The sequence below is a fragment of the Melospiza georgiana genome, chromosome 23 (genome assembly GCF_028018845.1).
Source record: "Melospiza georgiana isolate bMelGeo1 chromosome 23, bMelGeo1.pri, whole genome shotgun sequence".
NCBI classification, from domain to species: Eukaryota; Metazoa; Chordata; class Aves; order Passeriformes; family Passerellidae; genus Melospiza; species Melospiza georgiana.
This window is the reverse complement of record NC_080452.1, coordinates 9,532,851-9,545,884: the sequence shown is the minus strand read 5'-3', so window position 1 is coordinate 9,545,884 and position 13,034 is coordinate 9,532,851. Positions and strand designations below refer to the sequence as shown.

Sequence of the window (13,034 nt, the reverse complement as noted above, 5' to 3'; positions counted from 1 at the left end):
TTTAGGAGGAAGAATTCAGCAGGGCACATTTGGGCTCCTCAGCCTTGTGTCTCGTCCTGGAGATGCTGGGGATGCAGGGAGGGACATTCTTTGGGAAGGGAAATATATCAATAAATGTGCCACATGCCCCCATGGTTTCTGAGCAATTCAGGGAAAGTTCCCTGGTGCCCTTTGAGCTCCCTTTTCCTGCAGGGACAGCCCAGGGATGGCTCAGGGGGCAGGACTGGCCTCAGGCTCTGCTGTTGATGCTCAGCTTGAGTCCTCACTGCTCGCCTGAAAGCCTCAAGGACAAGCTCAGCAGCTTCTCCTGCCCTTTGTGCTGGCTGTGCTGGGCAGCTCCTCATTATTTACAAAATCCTGAAATTGGAGCTCTGCTCCTGCAGGAGTCGGTGCCCGGGGTCGTGTGTGTGAGCTGTGACTCGGGGAGGATTTTTGTGTGGACCTGTATGAGGAGGAAAGGATGTGAATGGGGCAGGAAAGGCCATATTTGGGAGGGGAAAAAAAAGCTCAATTCTGAGGTTTTTTGTTGAACGGAGACCACCACAGATTTTTGCCAAACACCAAATTCTGACAGCGCAGAGCGAGAACGCGCGTGCAACAAAACCGCGGCGGTTTTCCCGTTTCATTTCCCCACCAAAAAAAAAAAACCCCAGTGCCAACAATTTGGGTGTTGTTGAGGGCACTGAGGAGGTGCAGAAGGGTTTTGCTGCGAGCGTGACCGGCCTCTCTCCCTGGCTCAGACTCCACGTTCCGCTACACGGGCAGCCCCGACAGCCTCCGCTCGCGCGCGCCCATGATCACGCCCGACCTGGAGAGCGGCGTCAAGGTCTGGCACCTGGTCAAGAACCACGACCACGGCGACCAGAAGGAAGGGGACAGGGGCAGCAAGATGGTGTCTGAGATCTACCTGACCAGGCTGCTGGCCACAAAGGTAACTGGGCTGGATCGACCCGGGGAATGCACGGTGAGGGGTCCTGGTGAGGCTCAGCTCCCACCTGGCTGGGTTCTCCTGGGATTGGGAAACTCCTGGAGCAGCAACAGAAGCACAGCCCACATTTCCTCACACTCAAGGCAATTGCTGCAATTCTCCTTTGTTTTTTTTTTTTTTTTTGCACAGTGTTAAAAGTGTTCACCAATTCACAAATTGGTGAATGAAGCAGTGCCTGGAAATATTTACCCACTCCCTCAACCAGACATGATTTTCCTGCCTTTCCCCTTGTGCTCATTGGTGTGGATAACACAGCTGTGCTCTGGAAAGCAAAAAAAAAAAATATTTCAGGTTAGAAATAAAGAGTAAATGAGTGAGTAGCTGCAGGCTGGAGCTTTTTGAAAGACCCTGACCTTGGTTATTCCCATGGGATCTGTGGTGGCACTTTTTGGGGCTGGTAACATTTGGTGTCCCTTCCTGCCACCACTGCTTGGCCAGGAAGTGCCTGTCCCTCCCCTCACCCCCAGATTGCTGCTTCTGTCACCAAAACTGCAGGAAAAACAGAAACTTCCAACAGCATCTTTTCAATATCAGAGAATTAGTTAATACTTTATTCTGGCCAGGATGTGCAATAGAAATTATTTCATCCACACGTGCCTGGGTTGTGCAGTGAAAATCATTCCATCACACATGGGTTTTACCCCATTTTTCACATATTTATACATAAAACCTCCAAGGAAATTCACATTCACTGCTTCTAAATCACACAGTTCTCAGCACTTGATCTCCTATTGGTTATTGATCCTTTCAGTGCTAATTTGGTCCTCGTGCTTTGGTTCTCTTATCAATCATTTCCAAGACCAGGTGTCTCTGACCACACCGGGGGTGATGTTTGTCAATGTTCATTTATCCCCTCTGTATCTTCTGGCTCTGGGAATCTCCTTTTTGTTGACTGAAGCCCACAAGCCAGAAATTCTGAAACCCTCAGTGAAACAGAGCCTTTCCAAGAGAAAACCTCAATTCCCCCCATCCCGCGCGGAGGCGAACAAACCCCTAAATAAAATTACATTACAAAAAGAAGCTAGAATCTGTCTGATCTGCCCTCCTGCCACCAGGGCACGCTGCAGAAGTTCGTGGATGACCTGTTTGAGACGCTGTTCAGCACGGTGCACCGGGGCAGTGCCCTGCCCCTGGCCATCAAGTACATGTTTGACTTCCTGGACGAGCAGGCGGACAAGCACGGCATCCACGACACCGACGTCCGGCACACCTGGAAGAGCAACTGGTAACGGGGGAAAGGGGGCAAATCTGGGGGGTTCTGGGCAAAAAAATGGTGTGGGGGATGGTTTTGGGATGGGCTAGGAATGGCCAAGCCCCAAAGCAGGACACAAAGCTCATGGGGTGAGAGCCTTGGTGGGCTGCCAGTGTTCACAGGATGCTAAAATCCTGAAATATTCTGATTCAGAAGGTAAGGGAGATAGCCTGGCTATCTTCTATACCCAGGATGGGAGAGGGACACTGCCCTCAGGCTGTAGATCTGCACATCTGGACTTTGGAAAGAGTGGAAACCAAGGTTCCAGTGCCTGCCCTATGCTGCCTGCACAGCCCTGCTGTGCCACAAATGCCAGCACTGGCTGGGAAGGGGAGCTCAGCCAGTGGCTGCACCTTCCCCATCACTTTGGGAAGCACCTGGAGCATTTGGGCATCAGCAGGAGGTGGCACAGGGAGAAGGAGCCAGCTCTGCATGCCCCAGGCACGGGCTGCAGCCAGGTCCAGCCTCTGCAAGCAGTGGGAGCCCCCACATCTCTGCCTCTGCTGCTATTTTAGGATTAAAACCTCTGTGGGTTGGAAATTTACCTCTGCAAGAAAGGAATAAAAAAGCACAACAAATGGTTGTTCCCTGAAGACCTTGCATTTTCCCCCCGAGTCCCTCGTGGTTTAAAAGGCCTCTAATCATCATGGCTGCAAAAACTGCTTCCCTGCTAAGGCAGTGGGAAGCTCAAAATGATTAATTTAAAGCCTTAGAAGGAGTTATTGGGATAAAAACTGTAGAACCACAAGAAATTATGAGAGAAAAAGAAAGCAATGACCACCAGAGTTTGGTCTGCCAGAGCCAACAGGTCCCACCAGGCCTGGACCTTCCTTCTTTCCATCTCAGCTGAGCTGCAGCATTTCCAGAAAGGGAATTTTTGTGAGGATGTGGGAGAAGGCTGCCCCTGGACCAGGTCCAAGCAAATGGAAGTTTGGAAGAGGGAGCTGGGGTGTTTGGGGCTGGGGCTGAGCTGCTCTCCTGCAGCACTGCAAGAGTTAAGGCTGCAGCCTTCAGCGAGCTGGAGAGACAGAGAGAGCTGCGACTTGAAAGGTAATAGAAAGCAGCAGCTGCTTTTTTGATCCTGCTATACAGCCAGAGAAAAAAAGGAATAATAATTCCCCTTTGATTGCAAAGGCCCCGGGATTTGGGGACAAATCCTGTGGTTCCTGCTGCCAGCTCGCGGGTCCTGGAGAGCGGCTGGGCAGAGCTGATCAGTGCCAGGGCTCACCCCACACTGACCCTGCTCTGGGGAGCTCCTCCTGATGGGCTCCTCCTGCAGGTGCTCCCCCAGTACCCCTAAACTGCCCAGCCCTGCCCTGCCCCTCATCTCCTCCACTGCTCCAGGTGGGATTTGAGCTGGAGCAGCTCCTGGGCATGGCAGGATCCACCAGCAGCAACTGGTGCTTGATGGCCTCGGCCCAGCTCCTGTTTAAATTCTTCTCTTATTCTCCCCACCACTCGTGTTCTGCCTGGGAGCACCATCCACAGCACGAGCCTTTTCCTTTTGTCTTTCATTTCATTCCGATTCTCCCTTTGCCTCCCAGCCTTCCCCTGCGCTTCTGGGTGAACGTGATCAAAAACCCCCAGTTCGTGTTCGACATCCACAAGGGCAGCATCACGGACGCCTGCCTGTCCGTGGTGGCTCAGACCTTCATGGATTCCTGCTCCACCTCCGAGCACCGCCTGGGCAAGGACTCCCCCTCCAACAAGCTGCTGTACGCCAAGGACATCCCCAGCTACAAGAGCTGGGTGGAGAGGTGAGGGCAGCGCGTGGGGCTGGGGGTGCTCTGGAACCCCATGGATCTCAGGGCAGAACATCCTGTGGGTGCGGGGTGCTCTGGAACCCCATGGATCTCAGGGCAGAACATCCTGTGGGTGCCGGGTGCTCTGAAACCCCATGGATCTCAGGGCAGAGCATCCCGAGTGGAAGGGAAGCAGAAGCGTGCCCGTGTTCACAGGGATCCGAGGATGAGGGAAGAGACGAGGATCTGACTCCATGGTTCAGAAGGCTTGTTTATTATTTTATGATATATATTACATTAAAACGATACTAAAAGAATAGAAGAAAGGTTTCATCAGAAGGCTAGCTAAGAATAGAAAAGAAAGAATAATAACAAAGGCTTGTGGCTCGGACTCTGAATCAACTCACTGTGGTTGGCCATTATTTAGAAACAACCACACGAGACCAATCACAGATGCACCTGTTGCATCCCACAGCAGCAAATAATCATTGTTTACATTTTGTTGCTGAGGCCTCTCAGCTTCTCAGGAGGAAAAAAATTCTAAGGAGAGATTTCTCATGAAAAGATGTCTGTGACACACAAGGACCAGCAGTGATGCTGCAGGGTGGTTCTCAGCCCCACCAAGCACCGCTGCTCCTGTTTTCAGCTCATTACAGCCCAAAATCCCGTTTTGCTGGATGCAAACGCAAAACAAAAATATGTTCTTATCCCTGCAGAGCTTGGCTTAAATCCCAGGGGGAACAGGGGCATTTGGGACGTTCCTGTTTCTCATTTTCCCCCTCATTTCTGCAGGTATTATGCCGACATTGCCAAGCTCCCGGCCATCAGTGACCAGGACATGAACGCCTACCTCGCCGAGCAGTCGCGCCTGCACGCCGTGGAGTTCAACATGCTGAGCGCCCTCAACGAGATCTACTCCTACGTCAGCAAGTACAGCGAGGAGGTGGGTGTGGGCAGCAGTGTCCCCTGGGCCGTGGTGGTGTCCTCTGGGGCAATGGTGTGCTCCAGGCAGCATGTCCCCTGGGCCGTGGTGTCCCCAGGGTGACAGGGCCCCATGGCAGGTGTGTGGGAGAGCAGAAGCAGTGCTGGGCTGTGTAGGGATCCCTCTGCTGCCTCCCAGATCTGCTTGCCCTCCCTTCCCTGGATTCAGCCTGGCTGTAGCTGGCGCCGCTCCTGCCCCGCTGTTCTCTTCACGCACAGAGGGGTTTGGGATTGGCCACACTTGTAGCATCCTCCCCAGGAGGATTGAGAGCTGAAATATTGCGGGAGCACCTGGATACCTCAGCTCTGGCATGCGCCCAGTGATGTGGAAAATATTCATGACCCATCAAAGCTCCCCAGAAACCTCGGTGTCCTTTGGGAGCAGCACAGTCCAAATCCCTGTTGTAGTGGCACAGGCTCCTGTTTGCAAAGGCTTCCTGGCAGCCTGAGCTCCTTTAATGAATGCATCACTTGAAACCAAGTTCTCGCCATCTGTTCCATCCCTTCATTTCTCTGCAAGAAGAACCGATTTTGTAATTATGTCCGTGAAACGGAAGGGTTTTGTCATTGAACTGCATGTAGCCATTTGTGATACAACGCCACGGCTATTTTCCCATTAGGCTTGAAAAATCTCATCACTTTCCTGCTAAACGAGACAAGAAACATGGACTCCAAGGCACCAGAAATGTGGAGTCCAAGGCACCAGAGTAGTTTTTGTTGGGTGGGTATGGAGGGGTCCAACAAACCAAGGACAGCCAAGATGCTTTGCTATTTATTGGGATTTCACAGCTCCTCACATGGAGTTGCTCACACTCACTGCCCACCCACCTCTCCCGCCCCCTCTCTCACGCTGATTTCTCTCTCTGATTCATTTTTTCCCCCTTTTTCCCGTTCTCTCCCCCAGCTCATCGGAGCTCTGGAGCAGGACGAGCAGGCTCGGAGGCAGCGCTTGGCTTACAAAGTAGAGCAACTCATTGGGGCCATGTCCTTCGAGAGCTGAGGAAAGGTCACGGGCAGCAAAGGGCAGAGCATCGCACGGACTCTCGGGAATTCGGAGGGAGAACAAGCAAGGAAGGCACTGCACACACCCCCCAAGGCTCTTCTGGAGAGAGCAGGGCCTGGCTCAAGGACTGGCTGTGTTCAAAAATCGTACAGGATCCAGTTTGGAAGGGCAGGAAGGGAAGATGAAGCATCTCCATCACCAGTCCAAGCAAGGTGGATCATTATTTCGAGTGTACGCGCAAAGAAGGAACCTGGAAAGTCTGGATGTCTCCACGACTGCTGCTTTGCATGAAAGTTGTTTAATGTATATTGGAAAATAAAACTTTATTTAAAGGGTCTTTTTTAAAAAAAAAAAACAAAGGAAGAAAAAAAAAAAAAGAGCAAAAACCACAGAGGCCATAGAGATAATCCTGGCAAGGAGGATCAGCTCTGAATCCTGTCCCTGAGAACCTTCCAAGGACACGGCTCAGGCATTCTGCAAACGGACTGTCACACAATTGGAACGTCTGGAAAACCAAAATGTCTTCGTTTGGGATTCTTACAACACATAGGAGCACAAGTTTGCACCACACCTTTTACACAAGCAAAATAGCAGTTTTGCCCGAAAATAGTCCAGTGGCTGAGTAACTTAGAGGCACTAGAAGGAACTTTACCTGAATTGCAAAACCACCACATCATCTGACCTGTGTTGAAATCCAGCTTTATCCATGTATTTATATGGTGTCAATGCATCTATTTTTTTTTTTAATCCCATTTACTGTTGAATGAGGGAAGATCTGAGTTTCATTGCTTTTCCCTTTTCCACCTGCATCCCACCTCACTGGCTGATCCAGCAGTGTCCAGCATGACCACGGTGATCCAGCAGTGTCCAGCAGTGTCCAGCAAGGCCATGGTGATCCAGCAGTGTCCAGCTTGGCCATGGTTATCCAACAGTGACCAGCACTGATCCGTTCAGTGTCCACTGCTGGTTCCTGCAGGTGCCACGTGAGCCAAGGCAGAGCTGGGCTGACACCTCCAGGTCGGTTTTGGGGGTCTCCAGCAGCCAGCTCTGATTTCTCACTGCAACACCCCCCAAACCCTGATGTTTACGGTGACAATACTTGAAGAGCCTGGATGCTGGGAGAGCAGATTTTGTTGATTTTCTGCTGGACGTGCAGTCTTTGGGCACGGGCTCCCTTTGGGTGTCTCCTCCAGCGTTTGCCGCCTCACCCAGGGCCAGGACTTGCATTTCCACTGGGAAAGGGAGAGAAATCTCTGCTCCAGGCAAGAGCAAACCTTAACCAGCACCCCCGGGCCAGCCAGCCCTGCTGTCGTGTCTCTGTGTCGGCGTCTCGTTGTTCTCCTCAGTTCCTTGCTGGCCCCCACGGCACAAGCTCCTGTGGCCAGGGACGGGCAAATGTTTGTGAGTGTTATTTCTTTCCAAGACACCAAAGCTTATGTGTGTCCCTTTGTGGAGTGCCAGGAGGGGAAGGAGTGCTGTAAATATTTCTCTCTGTAGTAAATATTGATGCGTGTGCAGGATGCAGTGGGGAGGGCAGGGAGAGGAGGCCTGATGGAAATACAAGAGTTGGCTGCAGGAGCTTGGCAATGGCAGCAAAATAATCCCTGGTGTCTGCCCAGGCAGTGTCACACTGACTGGGATCTTCGCTTGCAGCCAGTGTGTGTTGAAGGAAAATCCATTTCCATCTCCATCCCCCTCCTGCAGCATTCCTGCCTGGAGGAGCCCAGCAGGGCTGCTGGCCCTCTGTGTCCTGCAGTCCAGCACCAGGGGAGGGGAGAAGCACGTAGAGAAATACTCAGGAAACTTGGTTTAATTACCATTCAGTAAAAGCCATGCCAAGTCCACTTTCTTTTGGTAATCCACTTCTGTGAGTCTCTCTGAAAAGCAGAAAATACTGATGATAATAATCGACCTTGTGCAATAAGTTCTTGACATTTACAGCAGCCTGAGCGCTGGATTTACTGAGACAGGGGGGGAGTGGCAGGAACAGAGACTGAAAGGCAGAGCAGAGTTTGTGCTGCCTGTTATCCGAGAGTTCCCTTCCCAGGGATCCCGCTCCATGGTGAATCTCATTTCTGAGGCAAAAAATGTGCAAAAGTCCACCTAAAAGTCAGGCACTGCAGAGCCCAGGAATGTCATTGGGGCAGTCCCCAGCCTGGCCTGCTCTTTGCTGCAGGTACCCAGGGCATGGCACAGGGTCAGGCTTTGGAGTCCTGCAGGTTTGTTGCTGGTTCTGTTCCTGCTGTTCACAGTGATCCATCACACAGCTTAGCTGAGGGATTGCCAGGTCTGTCCTAGCTGTGGCTGTTGGTTTGGGTTCTCCAAGTTCTCATGGTACTCTGAAACCCAAAGAGAGCACTCCAAAAAACTCCCAAAGGACTTCCAAATGCTTCCAAATACCAGTGTGAGGAGTTTCCTCTGCAGGACTCACAAAATAGGAGTACAGCCCAAGGCAAAGGCCTGGCTGTGCATCACCTGGGCCTGCTGACAGTGTCCCTGCCCCACAGCCCTCATGGTGCTCCTCTCTGCATCTCTTGTGTAGCTTTTCATCCTCCTGCTTTCCTCCTCCTGCTCCCTCCCCTCTGGCCAGGAGCACCCCCCCAAGCCAAGGCTTTGCCATTCCCCCTCCCCTGTATTTTCTCAGCAGAAATGGAGGTCCCCACACACCCCCTGGATTCTCTGGGAGGACATTAAGGAGACAAGGGGACAACTGAATTCATCTTCTGTGCTGTGGGACGATCTGAGCAGAGAGAAGGAAAAAGGGGAAGCAGCAGGAGCACTTTGCAAACCAGTAAACTCTTACACTTCTGACTGAATCCCAAAGGAAACAGCAAAAATTCCTCTTCCATCACCTGGAAAAGCTTTGGGAGCATGGCAGAGGGAACAGCTCAGTCCTGGCTGGAGGGGTGGCCTAGAAATACATTGCCAAGAATCTTCTCGTGGTGGTTGACATTAATTATGGATCTTTACAGGCAATTATATCGATTGAAGCAACATATCCCCCTGAGGCAGAGCGCTGGGAATCTCTTGCCCTGTTTGCATCCAACATTTCCATTCCTCCTTCGGGAGGAGGGAGCTTCAGATCTCAGAAATGGCATTTTCTTCGCACCGGCAGCAAACTGGACTCGAGGGTTGGTCAGGAGGGGGCACTTGCCTTAGATGAAACGATTTCACGTCCCTCTCATTGCCCCCCTCCTCCTGCAAGGCTGCCCAGAGTTTGGAGTCTCCAGCTCGCTGCGTTTCAGGTATTCCAACATCAAAGTGGGAGACGTCACTTGCCGGGATCTCTCTGCCTGGTGTCACCGCTTGAATAATTCCCTTTCATCTTCTGCTCACGAGCTATCAAAGCACCCACTCCGAGGGGGAGCGAGGTGCTAATCAAACGCTTCTCCACCTTGAAAGCCTTTATCAAACCCCACACAGCAGAGGGGAGCTCGCAGGCACGGCTGGCCCTGCCTGAGCCCCGCCAGGAGCCACAGCCAACAAAGCTCAGAGGGTGTGGGCAGCGAGGGGTCCACACTTTGCCACAAAGGATGGGTTTGAAGGGAGGCAGGAGGGGTCAGCACAGCTGGAAACCCTGGGAAGTCCAGTATGGGTATCCCTGGAAACCCTGTGTGCAGCAGTGGGGACCCACCCTGTGAAATCCAGAACCCTAGAAACCCTGGAAACCCTGTGTGCAGCAGTGGGGACCCACCCTGTGAAATCCAGAACCCTGGAAACGCTGGATACCCTGTGTGCAGCAGTGAGGACCCACCATGTGAAATCCAGAACCCTGGAAATGCTGGATACCCTGTGTGCAGCAGTGAGGACCCAGCACTGAGGAACAAAACTGCTGCCACGGCCTGGCTGCATCCCAGCAGCATCCCAGGTGTGGAATTTCAGGTTTTTCCCTGAAGGACGGACGTGGGGACAGCGGTGCCTCCCCAGGGCCAGGGCTGGGACACGCTGGGGACAATGAGTGCAGTGCCAACCTTCATCACAGCAGTGCCTTCCACACTCTGTCTTAAAATCCTGGTGGCCCATCCCCACGCCAGTGTTCCCTGCTACCTTCCACCGGACTCCACAAAAATATGTCCCAATGTAGGAAACAGTTTGGGTGGGCACGTGGAGGGCAAAGGCGAGAGGGTTTCGGGCTCTGGGGTTGCACTCTGCTCGCTGCTGGCTCCGAGCTCCTTGTGGGGATCTTGGTGTTTAAATCTGTGTGGGAAAAGGGTCAGAGCATCCCCTCCTGCAGTGGGCACAGCCTCCAAACAAGGTCTCATTCCCAGAGGTCCCCGGGAGCCAGCAGGGATGGGGAAGGCCAGGCTGGCACAGGGCAGAGCAGCTCCCAGCATGGCCCCTGTGCTGCTCCAGAGCCTCCAGCCCCTTCCCTGGCAGCAGCCCAGCCACGTTCTGCTGTCACTGGCTGCTCTCCATCCAGCTTCCTGTGCTGTCAGAACTCACCTGTCACAGGGACTCAGCTCCCCAAACTAAATGAAACCAAAAGCGACTGACTTGAATAAGCTGGGCCATCAGGGAGAGCTCACGAGTGACTGTGCCCTGGAGAGAAGAGAAAATGTTCTGAGGAGGGGAAATAACTGACATCAAAGATGCATTAAAATGCCACAGAGCTTCAGCCATCCTATTCCAGATCCACATTTGTACCAGGAATTGCAAGGCAAGAGTGCAGGATCTGTGACATTGTGCAGAGTTGTGTGTGAGGAGGAGCTCAGAGCACAGCCCTGTCCTTGGTGCAAACACCCAGCCTGGACCCAAAACCAGAGGCCAGCAGATCAGAGGCTGAGGGCAAGGCTCTGGAACCAGCTCTGAGGCCACCTGCACGGGCAGGATGGTTTGGTTTTACTGATGAGAAACTCAGTGGGGAAACAGTCAGAGTAAGAGATGTGTGCACTGCAAAGGGGCTGGTGGGGAACTGCTGAGCTGAGCAACCCCAAATGTGCAGTTTCAGTGCACTGTGGTCAGGTTAGTTTGGCAGGGGGAGAGGATGGCAGGTTCTGGCTGTCTGGAAGGCTTTGTGAAAGCTCCTTCACCCTGAAAAGCCCCAGCTGTGGGTGCTGGTCCTGTTCTGGGCAGGCAATGGAACATCAGCCGGAGCCCCAGCTGTGGGTGTGCCTGGTGCCTTCCTGGCTCCTGGAAGAAAACTGGGGCTCTGTGGTGTGTGCCCTGCACCCCAGGGTGCTCTCTGGGGTGCTGGGGTCAGAGAAGGGCAGGTGGAAGGGTGTGGGGCAGTGCAGGATGGCCGAGCCCCCCTGCTCCGTGCTGGAAATGCCACCCTGTCCCTGCAGGGTGTCTGAGGTGGCACCAGCGGTGTTGTGGCCGTGCTGTGAGCATGGCAGTGTCTCTGTGCTTGTTCTTTCAGATCCCCCTTTGTCCCTGTGTTTCCCATCCCTCTCCTTCCTTTGTAACCGTGGAATAAAACCCTGAAGAAATTCCCTTTCTGCAGCATTGAGGAACACGCCCCAAGGGCCCGCAGGGTCCATCCACTTGCACGGACAATATCCCAAATATCCCAAACCCCCTGGGCCTCCCAGGGCTGCCAAATCAAACACCAAGTCTCCTGGATGGCCTTTCCTTTGGGATTTTTAATACCTCTCTTTCGAATAAGCTTGGAAGTTTATGCAACAGCTTCTCCTCCCTTGGACTGGGCACACAAAGGCGCACGAGGAGCCCTGGGGAGGGGAGAAAGCTGATTTGGCCACGATATTCATGGCTTCAGAAGGTGCAGCAGAAATGTCCTTCTCTTGCTGCTGAGTTCTGGTGTTGATGGCACCGCGGAGAAGCAGCAGGGGCAAGGGAATGTACAAGGTACTAAAACTTCTGGAGTGCCCCCAAAAAACGTCACAGAATGTAGAGGTATATCAGCCATGGAACAGATTCTGATATTTCTTCTTCCCCTTCTCCTTACGGAGCAGCCCCCAGCAGTTTTAGGGGATTTGTGTGTTGGCAGGAACAAGGAATTGAATTTGTATCTGTGCCCATTCCACCGTGTCCTTCTCTGGCTCCTCCCCTCCCCGTTATACTTGACACACTGGAGTTCTGTATTATATTTTTTTTTTAAGATGATTGTCTGTTTTTTGTTGTTTTTACAAGTGTTGTGGAAAAAAAAATGTAAGAAAGTTTAAGTATTTAAAAATGTTCCAAGGAAATAAAAGGGGGTTTTGTTATTATTCTAATATATTATTGTGTACCTATTGTAAATATGAAACACTCCTATTTTGCAAGCCAAGGACTCACTTTGTACTGTTGTTATATATAAATAAAGTTTACTGGTTAAAAAAACCCTCCTCGAGTAGCTCCTTATTTTCAAGTATGTGGCATTAATTGTGTGAGGAATATTTATTTACTGAATCCCAGCAGCAAGAAATGGGTGAATGGAAATTCCAGAGTGGTTTGGGTTGGAAGGGACCTTAAAGCCCATCCAGTGCTATTTAATCCAGTGGGAATCCCAGACTGGTTTGGGTTGGAAGGGACCTTAAAGCCCATCCAGTGCTATTTAATCCAGTGGGAATCCCAGACTGGTTTGGGTTTGAGGGGCCTTAAAGCCCATCCAGTGCTATTTAATCCAGTGGGAATCCCAGACTGGTTTGGGTTGGAAGGGACCTTAAAGCCCATCCAGCTCCAGGCAGGAGCAGCATGAAATTCCATTTATTTCCCCTCCTGAAGCAGGAGCATCAAACCCTGTTTGTAAATAAAAGACCTGGGTGAGTTCTTTGTGTTTTCCCCTCACTGAAACGCTCAGTCCTTGAGGTGAAACACTTTTGCTTCCATTTCATAAATTCAAGCAAATGCTGAGAGGCATCTGCTGAGCAGCAGAAGCGGCGAGTGACTTCTCCAGCAGCTGTCTGTCATCTTTAATGACCAATATGGTCGCAATTACAGCAATGAACTTTCTCTAACAGCCCCAAATTGCTCTGGATGATGATAAGTGACAGAAAAATGGAGACCCTTAAGGAAGTATTAAAGAAGAAACATGTGGATGTGGAACAAGAGGTCTCACTGCTTGTTCTGGAGGATCTCAAGGGGTGGTTTGGGGTTTTTTTCTTTACAAATTAGGTACCAAAAAGGACA

General features: G+C 51.8%; 1 protein-coding gene across 2 annotated transcripts in view; it reads left to right on the top strand.

The window, feature by feature from the left end:
• Positions 1-12,385, top strand: part of PLXNA2 (plexin A2) — a 136,953-nt gene extending 124,568 nt beyond the window's left edge. The window contains exons 28-33 of one of the 2 annotated variants that reach the window (XR_009115531.1): positions 741-931; positions 2,044-2,213; positions 3,785-3,997; positions 4,775-4,925; positions 5,868-7,367; positions 8,939-12,385. Coding sequence is in view for 1 of the 2 variants with exons in the window: in XM_058039985.1 (XP_057895968.1) it covers positions 741-931; positions 2,044-2,213; positions 3,785-3,997; positions 4,775-4,925; positions 5,868-5,963 (821 nt within the window). In the remaining variant the exon portion in view is untranslated. Of the gene's footprint in view, positions 1-740; positions 932-2,043; positions 2,214-3,784; positions 3,998-4,774; positions 4,926-5,867 lie in introns of both variants that reach the window. The other variant, XM_058039985.1, reaches the window with a different exon arrangement.
• The last annotated feature ends 649 nt before the right edge of the window (positions 12,386-13,034 follow it).